At 43.4% G+C, this 12,322-nt stretch overlaps 1 protein-coding gene across 15 annotated transcripts in view; it reads right to left on the bottom strand.

Annotated features, from left to right (window-relative positions):
• Nucleotides 1-12,322, bottom strand: part of KALRN (kalirin RhoGEF kinase) — a 655,214-nt gene that overhangs the window by 344,372 nt on the left and 298,520 nt on the right. For all 15 annotated transcript variants that reach the window (XM_064572015.1, XM_064572061.1, XM_064572104.1 and 12 more), the window contains one exon: nucleotides 10,461-10,583. In XM_064572015.1, the coding sequence (XP_064428085.1) occupies nucleotides 10,461-10,583 (123 nt within the window). The remainder of the gene's footprint in view (nucleotides 1-10,460; nucleotides 10,584-12,322) is intronic.

Below are 12,322 nucleotides of genomic sequence, written 5' to 3'. Positions count from 1 at the left end.
TGAATCAAAAGAAGTATGACTAGATGAGCTATCTTGGACTTAGAATCAATATACTGAACATAAAATCGGTATACAGTATAATTCTTTTGTCTAATTTACTTTTTGGGTTTTTATTTTTGCCTTTAAAATCCTTTTGGAAAAGGCCAATATTATTCATCTCTCAAAAAAAGAGGATTTTTGGAAGAGAAAAATAACTTCACTACATATAAGCTAGCAGAAAAAGAGGGTTAACGGTACAGTATGATGGTAAGCTATCCCAGCTGGAAAAATCATGGAAACTTAGTGGGGCTGGGGAAATGCACATAGTAAGGATTACCATTTCCTCTTGTCAAGATTGGTTTCCTAGGACTTCAACTGAAATTATTTTTTAGTATTTTTTCAATTAAAAAAAAAAAACATGGAAGAGTCCAAAACCTCACTCAAAATATGACTCAAAAAATGCTTCTTCCCAAGTGTCAGATCCTGGGCAGGGCTGTCCAGGTTGATCTCAGCTCAGTGCAGTCTCACTAATTCTAACAGGGTGGCTCTCACTTAGGTCTCAGGCTATATGGTTTTGGGGCCTGCGTTCTTATGAATATTCATCTAATCTACTTCTCTTCCATTTCTCATTCTTAGAATTGGAAGGGATCTCAGAGATAATCTGACCTGATATCCATCCCACAAAGAAATCCTCTCTGTACCATTCATTTACTTTTTCAAGTGCCAATTGCCTGTTAGGCTCACTGTGCTAGGCATTGAGATAAAAAGACTAATGAGACAAAATTCATGCTCTAAGGAAGTCACAGTCCAGCTGGGGAGTGAGGCTGGCATAAAATTAATGATGACACTGCATGATAACTACCATGACAGGGATGTGGCCAAAATAAGTGGATGCCTAGAAAAGGGGCATTCAACCAAACCATGGAGACCACTCCTTCCAAGAAGAGATGATACTTGAGATGAGTGTTTCAAGATGAACAGAAGCTGGTCAGGGGTGGTCAGACTTAAATAAATGGGAATGATGAAAGAGCAGACAGCATTGCACTTGAGAGCATGGCATGTTCAGGTACAAACTGGGACAGCAGGAGTATAGGGGATGGGGGGTAGAGGGAGCACATTATCGATAAGAGAGAAAGCCAGAGAGGCAGTAGCCAGGTGATAAAAGGTTTATGATATCAATAGTTCGAACTTTATCCTAATGGAAAGCCATCTATGGGTTCCATAACTGATGGAATAGCATGATGAGATGTGCATTTCAGGAAAACCACTCTTACGGCAGCGTGGGGAAGGATTTAAGAAGACTATGACGAGTTAGGAAAAACAGGAGGATAGTGTGACAAACCAAAGAAGAGATAATGAGACTCTGATCTCAGGCAGTGGCAATGGAGATGAAAGGAAAGGGACACATAAAGAGGTAGTAGCATTAGTAGGACTTTGCAAAGGACACATGAGGGGTGAGAGCAAAGCAGAAGTCAAGAATGATTCCCAAGTGTCTGGCTCGAGCAACTGGGTGGATGGTGTCCTTCGCTGGCGTGGGGCATACAGGAGGAAGAGCACACCTGGAAGGGGTGGAAAATGATAAAATAAATTTTGGATATACTGGTTTTGAGAATCCTCTGAGAAATCGAAGTGGAGGTATCCAGAGAGTCAATGGGTTTATGAATAGGTTGCTCAGGGGTGAGATCAGAGATAAGACATGGATTTCAGAGCCATCAGACTAATGGTGGCAGTTGAGACTAGGAAAGAGTATAAAATCATGTCTGGAGTGTACAGTGAGACGAGACAGTCTGAGGAAATCCTTGGGAAAAGGGAGAAGAGTCTAAAAAGGACCAGCCAAAAAGACATAAGGAAACCAAGAGAGCATGGTGTCATGGAAGGCTGGGAGAAGAGAATTTAAAAAGGAGGAAATCGTCGAGAGGATCAAATGCTTCCTGAAACCAATTAATATCTGAAAAGTGTCCTTTGGATTTAGCAAGAAAAAAGCCCAGTTGAAGACTTAGGTAAGATTAACCTCAGTTGCCCAGAGGGAATAGAAGTCCAATGGCAGGGGTCAAAGGGCATCTAGGAGATGAGGAAGTAGAGATGGCAAATAAAAACTCTTCTCTCAAACACCTGGGCTATGAAGGAAAGGAGAAACACCGGGGAAGTAGTCTAAACTACCAGAAAAGGTTGTCTAAGTTTCTTTTTATTCATTTTTTATTTGTTCATTTTTAAGATAGGAAAGACTTGAGGATGTTTATATCCTAAGGGAATAAAGTGTCACCTCTACCAGAAAGCCTCCAGTGATAAGCACAAGACATCACAAGGTATTTCATTCTGATTTTGGACAGCTCATAAAAAAATCAACCATGGGTTAGAAGTTACACCTGAATTAAACTAAAATGGGCTTCACTAACCCTTCCACCCTTACTTCTTCTATCGGAAGCCTTCAATTATCAAGCCTATCCCCCTGCCTTCCATAAAACATTATTTACTCAAAACAGAATATATCCAGTTACTTGGATTTCACTATCCTAGCAGTCTTCTGACAATCAAGTATAGTTTGTCAATATCCTTTTGAATACGTATTTTCTCAAATTAGGCACAATACTACATATGAGATTTAAATAGCCAGTGGATAGAGAAATCCTTACTTCTCTGGTTTAGAGATTATACACTTGACCGTTGATTGACAATGAGCTTGAACTGTGCGGGTCTATTTATATGTGGGTTTTTTTGTTTTTTGGTTTTTTTGGATAAATACAGTAGAGTCCTGTAAATGTATTTTCTCTTCCTTATGGTTTTCTTAACATTTTCTTTTCTCTAGCCTACTTTATTGTAAGAACATAGCACATAGGGGCCCCTGGGTGGCTCAGTCGTTAAGTGTCTGCCTTTGGCTCACGTCATGATCCCAGGTCCTGGGATCGAGCCCCACATTGGGCTTCCTGCTCAGTGGGGAGCCTGCTTCTCCCTCTCCCACTCCCCCTGCTTGTGTTCCCTCTCTCGCTGTGTCTCTTTCTGTCAAATAAATAAAATCTTAAAAAAAAAAAAAACATAGCACATAATACATATAAAAATATGTGTTAATTGACTGTTTATATTATCAGTAAGTCTTCTGGTCAACAGCAGGCTATAGGCAGTTTTTGAGGAGTCAGAAGTTATATGTAGATTTTTGACTACACGAGGGTTGGTGCCTAACCCCCTGTGTTATTCAAGGGTCAACTGTATTTAAATTTATATCATTACTCAAAAGCCTTTACTATTTCCGCTTTAAGAGCAAAGTCTAAACCCTTTCATCTAAAGGTCAATGTTCCTGAGAGTCTAGACACAACCTATACTCCTTTGAGCTTTTCTACAATGATTCGCTCTCTCTCATGTAGAATCCTCCACTCTCAACAACATATAGATGTTTTATTTACAGTGTCACGAAATTTACAGGCGATGTCAGGAAATTTGAGGACTGTCATCACCACCATAGCTTCCCTTGAACCGGAAGTGAAATCGTATCAGAACAGCATTTCCCATATCCTCCATGTGATGGAGCAGACCATGGTCCTCTCTAGCCGTCAGTATTTTTCTTCTTCTTACCGCTCTAGTACTTCTCCATATTGTCTAATACCCTCAGGTTTGTAGTCTCATATCGAAGTCATCCTTTCTGGTATACCTTCATCCCTCCTATTAGAATGAGTCCTTTAAACAAAAAGTCCTCTTCTCTCACCATTTTCTAGTTATGAGCTCAATACCCTAAAGTCTCAGGAATGTTTTGTATTTGTATTTGTATTCTGGTATTAAAATTTAAGTACATATAATAAGTACATATATATATTGCATATACATATTACAATATAATATATATGTATATATGTGTATGTATATATATATGTGTGTGTATATATATATATATATACACACACATATATATATATTGCAGGCAATTGTATTTGTATTTTCCTACCTAAGGTGACCTAAGGGCATCTCCTTCACAAGGTGCTTCTTTCTTTCTTTTCTTTCTTTTTTAAAGGTTTTATTTATTTGACAGAGAGAGAGACACAGTGAGAGAGGGAACACAATCAGGGGGAGTGGGAGAGGGAGAAGCAGGCTCCCCGCGGAGCAGAGAGCCCGATGCGGGGCTTGATCCCAGGACCCTGGGATCATGCCCTGAGCCGAAGGCAGACGTTTAACGACTGAGCCACCCAGGCGCCCCACAAGGTGCTTCTTTCTATGCCACCTCTATGGCACCCCACATATCTGGTTTTGGCTTTATTAGGATAATTTTCTCCTTCCACTTCAAAGTTCACTTCAATCTTTCTAGATAGATCAGCAAAGCTTTCTGCCAAATCTTCCCCAATCTTTATGAGATGCACTTTCCCCTTACCAGAAGTCCATCATCCTGGCTTTGTAGGGTATACTCCAGAACACTTTTGAAAACACCATCTACATAGGCAGCCATTTGTTTTTCAATGCCTTCCCTCTTTTCCATAGTCCCTGCCGTCACATGGAACAAGAGATAAGAACGCCACCTGTGCTTCTGAGTCTTTCAGTTTGCTCTCCAGAACCTAAAGTCATTAGGAATGCAGTCTCAATTTCTTTGGAATGTGCCATTTGTTCCACATAGGAAGCAGAAGTGGGGGACAATTCATGGTCTTGATAAGAAGTTCTTGGTAGGCTTTCTATAATAGCTTGGATATTGGCTCTCTCTCAATTTCCACAAGTGTATATAAAGTGACCTTCAAAACCCATGGTTGGGAGTTATCCACAATATAACCTTTCTTCTTCCTGAGAGTGGTCCCAAGAGCCCTCCCCTCAGCTCATGCAACTTTTCCCTGGTGCTCCATGGAGGGAATGTCCTGAATCCACTCAAATGGGATGAATGTCATGCAAGATCCAAAGGGTAAGACTGTCCTTCATTTCTCTGCTATTTCACATTCTTCCACTTGCCCACTTCTTGACATTAATTTCTCTGCATTTTCCTGGCTTTCTTCCTCACTATTTTTTTCATCCTGCTGAAGAAAGTTTTATCCTCTCTAAGAAGCTGGAGTGTGAAAAAGCATCTATTGAAGCTTTCCCACCTTTTCCTTCTGCTTGCATTTGCAGTTGCTATAATTGGTCACCATCTCAGGCATGAAAAGAAGGAACTTACTCCAAAGATCACTACACCATCCCCTAGACAGGTATATTTATTGGGTCACCAAATGAACTAATGGTTTATCTTGGTTTTGCTGGAAATGCTCCTTGAAAACCCTGAAAGGAAAAAGATTAGGCTTCCTTTCAAACTATGGGACTTCTTAGAGGGTTACAATATGTTTAATGCATGTTTCTCTTTGGATCATGATTTCCTCAAAACGGAAACTGTTATATCTCTTTAATTTCTCAAGGTGCCTGACACAGACTTGATGGGCTTGGAAACTGATGAGTACTACTGTCTGACTCCGAGGGCAGGGACTTTCTACCCCTATGGATTCCCTATTCTAACTGCCCTTGGAGCTCTAGTAAGTTAGCTGATTACACTTTGAAGATCTTTGATGGGTAAGGTCACTGATAGGTCCACTAAAATGTTTCCCTTCCATTTTTGCCTATTTTTTAAAAGATTTTATTTATTTATTTGACAGAGAGAGACCCAGCAAGAGAGGGAACACAAGCAGGGGGAGTGGGAGAGGGAGAAGCAGGCTTCCCACTGAGCAGGGAGCCCGACGCACGGCTCAATACCAGGACCCTGGGATCATGACCTGAGCCGAAGGCAGATGCTCAACAACTGAGCCACCCAGGCGCCCCCATTTTTGCCTATTTTGACCCCAAGACTCATATTGAATTTTTTAAAGTGTTTTCTATTCAAGTTTGGGAAAACAGCAAGAGTCAGATAAACAACCAACCAGAGATTATTGAATGAAGTGCTTAATCGTGCCTATGTTTTTATATTTCTTTAAATCTTTCTTTAAATGGTCTGTTCTTTCAAAAATGTTACACAAATGCTATTTAATATGCTTAGCTGTTTAAATGTGATTTGGTGCTTTGAGATTTTAGATAATGTATATTTGAGTGCAAATGATTGCTAATTTTTTTTACTAAGCTAGCTTACAGAAAGTCTGGCATTCCAGATAATGAGGTCATAAAGCAGACCATTCACAGAGCAGGCACAGCTGCTCTCTAAAACACAGGCACTTGAGTACTTTCCTTCTGAGTAATAGCAAATATCTCAGGACAAAATAACAGTACCATGGCCCATACTACCTCCTGGGCAAGATGTGGACACACGTATCCCCTGACAGATATGATGTGATGGGCAGCAACTCTATCTTATACTTCTTTATACTCCTGATAACAACTACCGTGCCACAAAAATATATATAAAGATATAATAAGTGTCTTTTAAAATCTGATTTACTCTATAGCCTGAGTCATGTGATGAGTTTATAGGCAACTTGAGTAAAGTATCTACCAGGATCAGAAGGGTTCCTGCTAGTCCCCAGGTCTTCTGTTTGAGCACAGAGGATCTCAGTAACTTGGACTAGAAACATTTATAGAGACAGACCCCTGCTGCACACGTGGCCCCAGACTATCCCCACCTGCCTGTCAGGAGCCTCCCCTGCCAAGTGGGAAGTGGCTTCCTTCCCATTCAGCTCAGCTTCCAGGTAGACTATTCGAAGAGTGCCATCTGCAGGATGAACTGAGGACCATAAATACTTCATTCACTTCCTTCAAATGACCGTTGAATTTGTTTAAAATGTGCTCAAGAGCTAATAAACACAAAATGTAAGGTCATGGTTTGCTACATTAATTCTTCCCAGATATACTGGATATTTCTACTGTTGTCTTCAGTGTCTTTACACGATCTCCAGAGTAGAGGTGTATTTGTTCCATGAGTTCACACTGCCCTTGGGCCTCTCCCTGTGCGTAGCCCTTTTCTCTGCTGGAGGGCTTGCTCTTTCCTGTAGAAGGGCAGCATCCCAGGGATGCAACAGGTGCAACAGCTCTCTTCCTGCTTTGATTCAGGACAATTTTTTAACTTGAATATAGAGAATGGGTGCTCAGAATTTCCTTCTCCTATCAGCCTCAGGTCAAAGAACCATAAAATCATGACATTAAAAGAGATTCTTTCACTGAATCATGACCCTCTGTAGTTCTGGTAACAAGTGACACCCCCCCCCCAACCTCCTACTTCTCATCATTTGTGATGTCCTTTCTGACTAGATCTCTTGACCAGCAACCCCAAACAACAAGCAACAAAAGTTTCCATGCTTTGGCTCTGTAGCATTGATCTCTGACTCAAGAATTGTCCAATCCTGATTAAATCCACTCCTCCCCTCCCAGTGGCCCTCACCTAATTGAGAACAGAAGCAAGAGAGAGAGGGCACACCCTTTCCTGCCTGGATCATCTCCTTTCCCACCACCTGAGCGTGATGATCACATTGCACAGAAGAAAGCAGATCTGAGGCTGCTGCCAGTTCATCTGCCTTTGCCACAGTCAAGTTGATTTTCCAATGTGGACTACCAATTCCAGGATGCTAGGGAGCTCCGCTGCCCATACCCTTCCCCAGAGTAGGGATGAGAAAACAAAACAGGATTTATTACTAGACTATGAGATTCATCTCTCAAGACCGATTTGCAGGGCAATATGGCAACTTCATGGCCCATGCTTATGTGTGCCCTTTGTTGTCCACATCTGTCCCCTTTCCAAGGGGAATACTTCAAAAAGCATGAGCCTTTTAGAAGGCAGAACTCTCTCTCCTAAGAAAGACGCTGTCTTATCTGAAAGCAGGGACAGGGAGAAGTGGATTATAGCAAGAGATTGGGAAGAGTTGTAATGTATGCCAAACGGAATGGCCACAGCATCTCCTCTCCACCCCACCTGCCCCCCTCTTGCTCTTTGTTCTGTACTTTTCTTGAGGAAACTGGCACTTGGAAATGAATTTTACACTCAGGTCCTATACTTCAATAAGGAGGGGCAGAGTGAAGTTAGGGTAAAAACATGACTCTGAGGTCAGACAGACCGAGTTTGAATCCTAGCAGAGCTGCTGACAAGCCAGACGATTTGGGCACACTGAAGAATTTTTTGAGCTCTAGCATCATATTCTATAAAACAAGGCTAATACTATCCACCATCCAGGATTGGTGGGAGATAAAACACATAATGGAACCCCAGGCTCTCAGAACGTGTCCATTCTTTCTTTAGTATGAATTTAAGTGAATGTGTCTCTGCTACTGATTGAAAGGCACTGTCCCATGTGAAAGGCTTATCAGGCATCAGCAAGAAGGTAGGGGAGCAATTGGGAGAAGTGGGGTTAGAGTTCAGGTGGCAGCCAGGCTTGCTCGGTTGAAACAACACACAAAACAATAGCTCCCTCAAGGGCCTATAACCAAGGCTGACATTGCCTCTGAGGTTGCAGCAGGAAGGGGGAGAGGGGGGCTGGCTGACTCAGGGCTGTGGGTGGCTCTGGGGATGTTCTTTCTGAGTGAGGAAGGGCTGAGCCACAGGATAGCCAAAGGGCAAGAACACTACAGCTATGGGATGGCTCCATTCCAATAGACCGCCCCAGATCCGACAACACCCCTTCTCAGCAGACAGGGAGTCCATGTGGCCCTCTCCAATCCTTTGTCCCCTGACAGATAGCAAAAGCACCCAGGATGTTGGACACTCAGATATTTTGGGTCTGTGCTACATCCAGAGACCCATTTGGCCCATGTCTATATTACATCGGCATGATCCAGCCCATTCTGTAGAAGGTCTTTGTATGGATGAGACTTGCTTTTTTGTTCTTGTGATGGTAGTAAAATATACATAATGTAAAACTTTTTAAGTTCAGTGGCATTAAATACATTCACATTGTTGTGCAACCACCACCACCGTCCATCTCCAGAACTCTTTATCTTGTAAAGGTGAAACTCTGTACCCATTAAATAATAACTTCCTATTCCCTCCCTTGCCCCAGCCCCTGGCAACCATCATTCGACTTTCTGTCTCTATGAATATGGCTACTCTTGGTACTTCATATAAGTGGACTCCTATTTGTCCTTTCAAAACTGACTTATTTCACATAGCATAATATCTTCAAGATTCATCCATATTGTAGTACGTTGTCAGATTTCCTTCCTTCTTGAGGTCAAATAATATTCCATTGTTTGTATAGACCCCATTTTCTTTATCCTTTCATCTGGACACTTGTGTTGCTCCCATCTTTTGGCTATTGTGAATAACGCTGCTATGAACATGAGTATAGAAGAATCTTTTCACATCCCAGCTTTTAATTCTTTTGAGTATATATGTAGAAGTAGGATTACTGAATCATATGGTAATTCTATGTTTAATTTTTTGAGGAATTGCCATACAGTGACTCCATCACTTTACATTCCCACCAACTGTGCACAAAGATTCTATATGAGGCTTTCTTTATTGCATAGGTTGGGTCTAATCCATCTGTATTCCCAGCTTGAGGTCACTAGTGACTCAGTCTTTCTGGCACCTGCCAGGCCTCTCACTTTCCAGCACCTACTTGCAGCTTCCTTAGAGATGTAGTTTGCTCCCACCACTTTCTTGTCCTCTAGCAGATTCCTTTGGTTTTTGACAGGGGCTCACCTTTGACATCCACAGCTCACCCACAGTTCTCTCTGGGACTGGTAGCACTCTGCATGATGCCCAGGGTGACACCCACCCTGAGGACTGCCCACATGGTGGGATGGGAGCCAGGCCTGGTTAACAGCTGCGGCAAACACTAGCTTTGTCATCCTGCCTCCTGCCCCATACTGGTCCCCCCGCAGACGCCCCTACCCTGCTTCATTCCTTGGTCTTAGTTTCCACTGCAACTGATCATGTCTGACAATATAAATGGACAGAGTAGTATTTCATCTTGAAGATGAAGATGTTCAGGATCCATTAGAGAACTCCCCAAAAGAGAAATATAAGAGAGTTTGGATAATATTGGGGGGTTGCAGGCTCAGAACAAAAAACCCTCTTATACCCCTTACCATGAAGTCAAATGGTCAAGGCCTCTCACGGCATCTTTGTGAAATTAGATAAAAATGCCCTTTGGGATCAGGTATAGAGCTCATCTAAAAGACCGAACATTACGCCATATTCTCTGGGCACAGTCAGCCTTATGGATACATGATGTGGGTGAACAGGTACCGTCTCCTCCTCCAGGTCCTGGAAGACACACAGCTCTGCAAGCAGAGCTAATGCTGATTTTCAGCTCCCACTTGCCCCTGGTGATAACTGTAAGCAGTAGTTCTGGGCTGTCGATGTTTCTAACATCCATTCCTTCTGCTATTACCACCTTGTGGACAAGGCATTTACTGATCATGCTTGCCAGGAAGATTTTCTCTGAAGACCATAAACTAAAGGTCTATTTATCACTCACCTAGTGATCCAAGAGCAGACAAGGGTCTCCTTGCATCAGGCAGGAAGGCAACCCAGAAACCACTGGACTATCAACCCAAATACCAAAGCCATGGCCCTGGCTTCCCTCACCCAGTTCCACACACACACACAACCACACAGAGCGTCTCACCTGAGCCACCTCTTCAAAGTCATCGTGCCTCTTCTGCAGGGCCCGGGCTCGATGCAGCGACTTCCCAACCCCGGTGTGTTTGCTGAGAAAGGCCTCACCATGGTTTTCAATCCAGTCCAACACCTGGTCAGGGAAGGAGGACAGAAACAATGACTCCCTGGCAGAAGGAAAGCCATGTGACAACATGAGCGACCGCCAGCATCCTAGAGTTCCCATCCCCATCAGAAAGCAACAGTCCAGCTGGACATGTTCAGCCCACCATCGATCCAGGGATTTCACTACTGTCACTGGTCACGTAACAGTCCACCCTGAACTAAAGTCAGCTCATCTTTGATCGCCAGGGTATCCCCTCGTTACATTTCAGCTTTCCCAGCCTTAATTAGTCCATTATTTTAAACAAGTTACACAGACCATCAGGCACAGTTTAAGCCCCTCACTACCTTTACTCCACCCACATAAAGTCAGACACACTGGTGGAAAATTAGGCAGCATCAGGTCAGGGCGATTCCTTGGCCCTCACAGCCTACTCATCCCTCACTGCCCCAGAAAAATGCTCACAGCAGAGGCAACTAATCATGAGGCCCCTGCCTCCTTGCGCTCCTGGGACTCCCTTCCTGATCTTGAGAGGAAAGTCGGCACTGGTTAGTCCCCACCTGGCTGCCCCAGAGAGTGATCACCAGGACAACTGTCCTTTGTGGCTTCCTTCCTTCCACCCCTCTCCTCCGATCAACACCAACCTCCCAACCAAATAAATCAAGGTCTTTACATCCTAAGGCCTTTAGTATCTATGATTCCCTTTGGGGAAGAAGTGGAGACCCCATGTTTTTCTAGGCTTAAGACCTAGTGATTTGGCCTCGGAACATTTTCCTTGGTATTTAGAGAAGGTGGAACAGCCATAGAGGGATGAAGAGGGGATGCTAAGAAGGTGAGAAAATAGGAGGGGCACTGGACGGGGGAAGCCGTGAAGTGGAGGGAGGACTAAAGCCTTTAACATCTATTTTGCATTCACGCTGATGGCCTAACAAACACATGGGGTGCCTCCCAGGGAGAAGGGAAGCAGTTCACCTCCTGGTCTCTGAAGAGTTGGCGCTCAGCAAAGCAGGTGGCCACAATTAAATCAGAGTGTACAGCCACATACTTGTTCTAGATCCTGCCAAGACAACTGAGCTCACTCTGTTCTGGCTATTCTGGACCTAACCTGAACATCTGGTTAATGATGTACTAGCCTTCTCAGGTTCTAGAGGACTTTCTGGAAAAATGATTTAGATGAACTGGGCCTGTTTATTTATTTATTTTTAAGATTTTATTTATTCATTTGAGACAGAGATACAGAGAGAGAGAGAGCACGAGCAGGGGGAGAGGCAGAGGGAGAAGGAGAAGTAGGCCCCCTGCTGAGCCAAGAGCCTGATGTGGGGCTCAATCCCCAGACCCTGGGATCATGACACGAGCCAAAGGCAGACGCTTAACCATCTGAGCCACCCAGGCTCCCCGGGCCTGTTTAAAAAGATGTTTTAGGGGTCCCTGGGTGGCTCAGTCAGTTAAGCACCTGCCTTTGGCTCAGGTCATGATCTTGGAGTCATGGGAGTCTGCTTCTCCTCTCCCTCTGCCCCTCCCTCCGCTCTTGCATGTGCATGTTCTCTCTCTCAAATAAATAAATAAATTCTTAAAAATAAATAAATAAAAGGATGCTTTAGTCCATTCCTCTGTTACTTCTACGGACTGCCCTGTGGCAAGCAGACAGACCAAATCATTCCATTGACTACAGGCATGGGAGTTCTGGCTCCAAAGAATCTAGCCTTTGGCTTCACTTCCTTTAACATTTGAAATAAATTACACCTGCAATTGTGCAAAGTATAGAAGCC

The sequence above is a fragment of the Mirounga angustirostris genome, unplaced genomic scaffold, assembly GCF_029215605.1.
Source record: "Mirounga angustirostris isolate CCGP_5_RB_7025 unplaced genomic scaffold, mMirAng1.0.hap1 SCAF_1, whole genome shotgun sequence".
Lineage (NCBI taxonomy): Eukaryota > Metazoa > Chordata > Mammalia > Carnivora > Phocidae > Mirounga > Mirounga angustirostris.
This window is presented reverse-complemented; position numbering and strand designations above follow the sequence as displayed.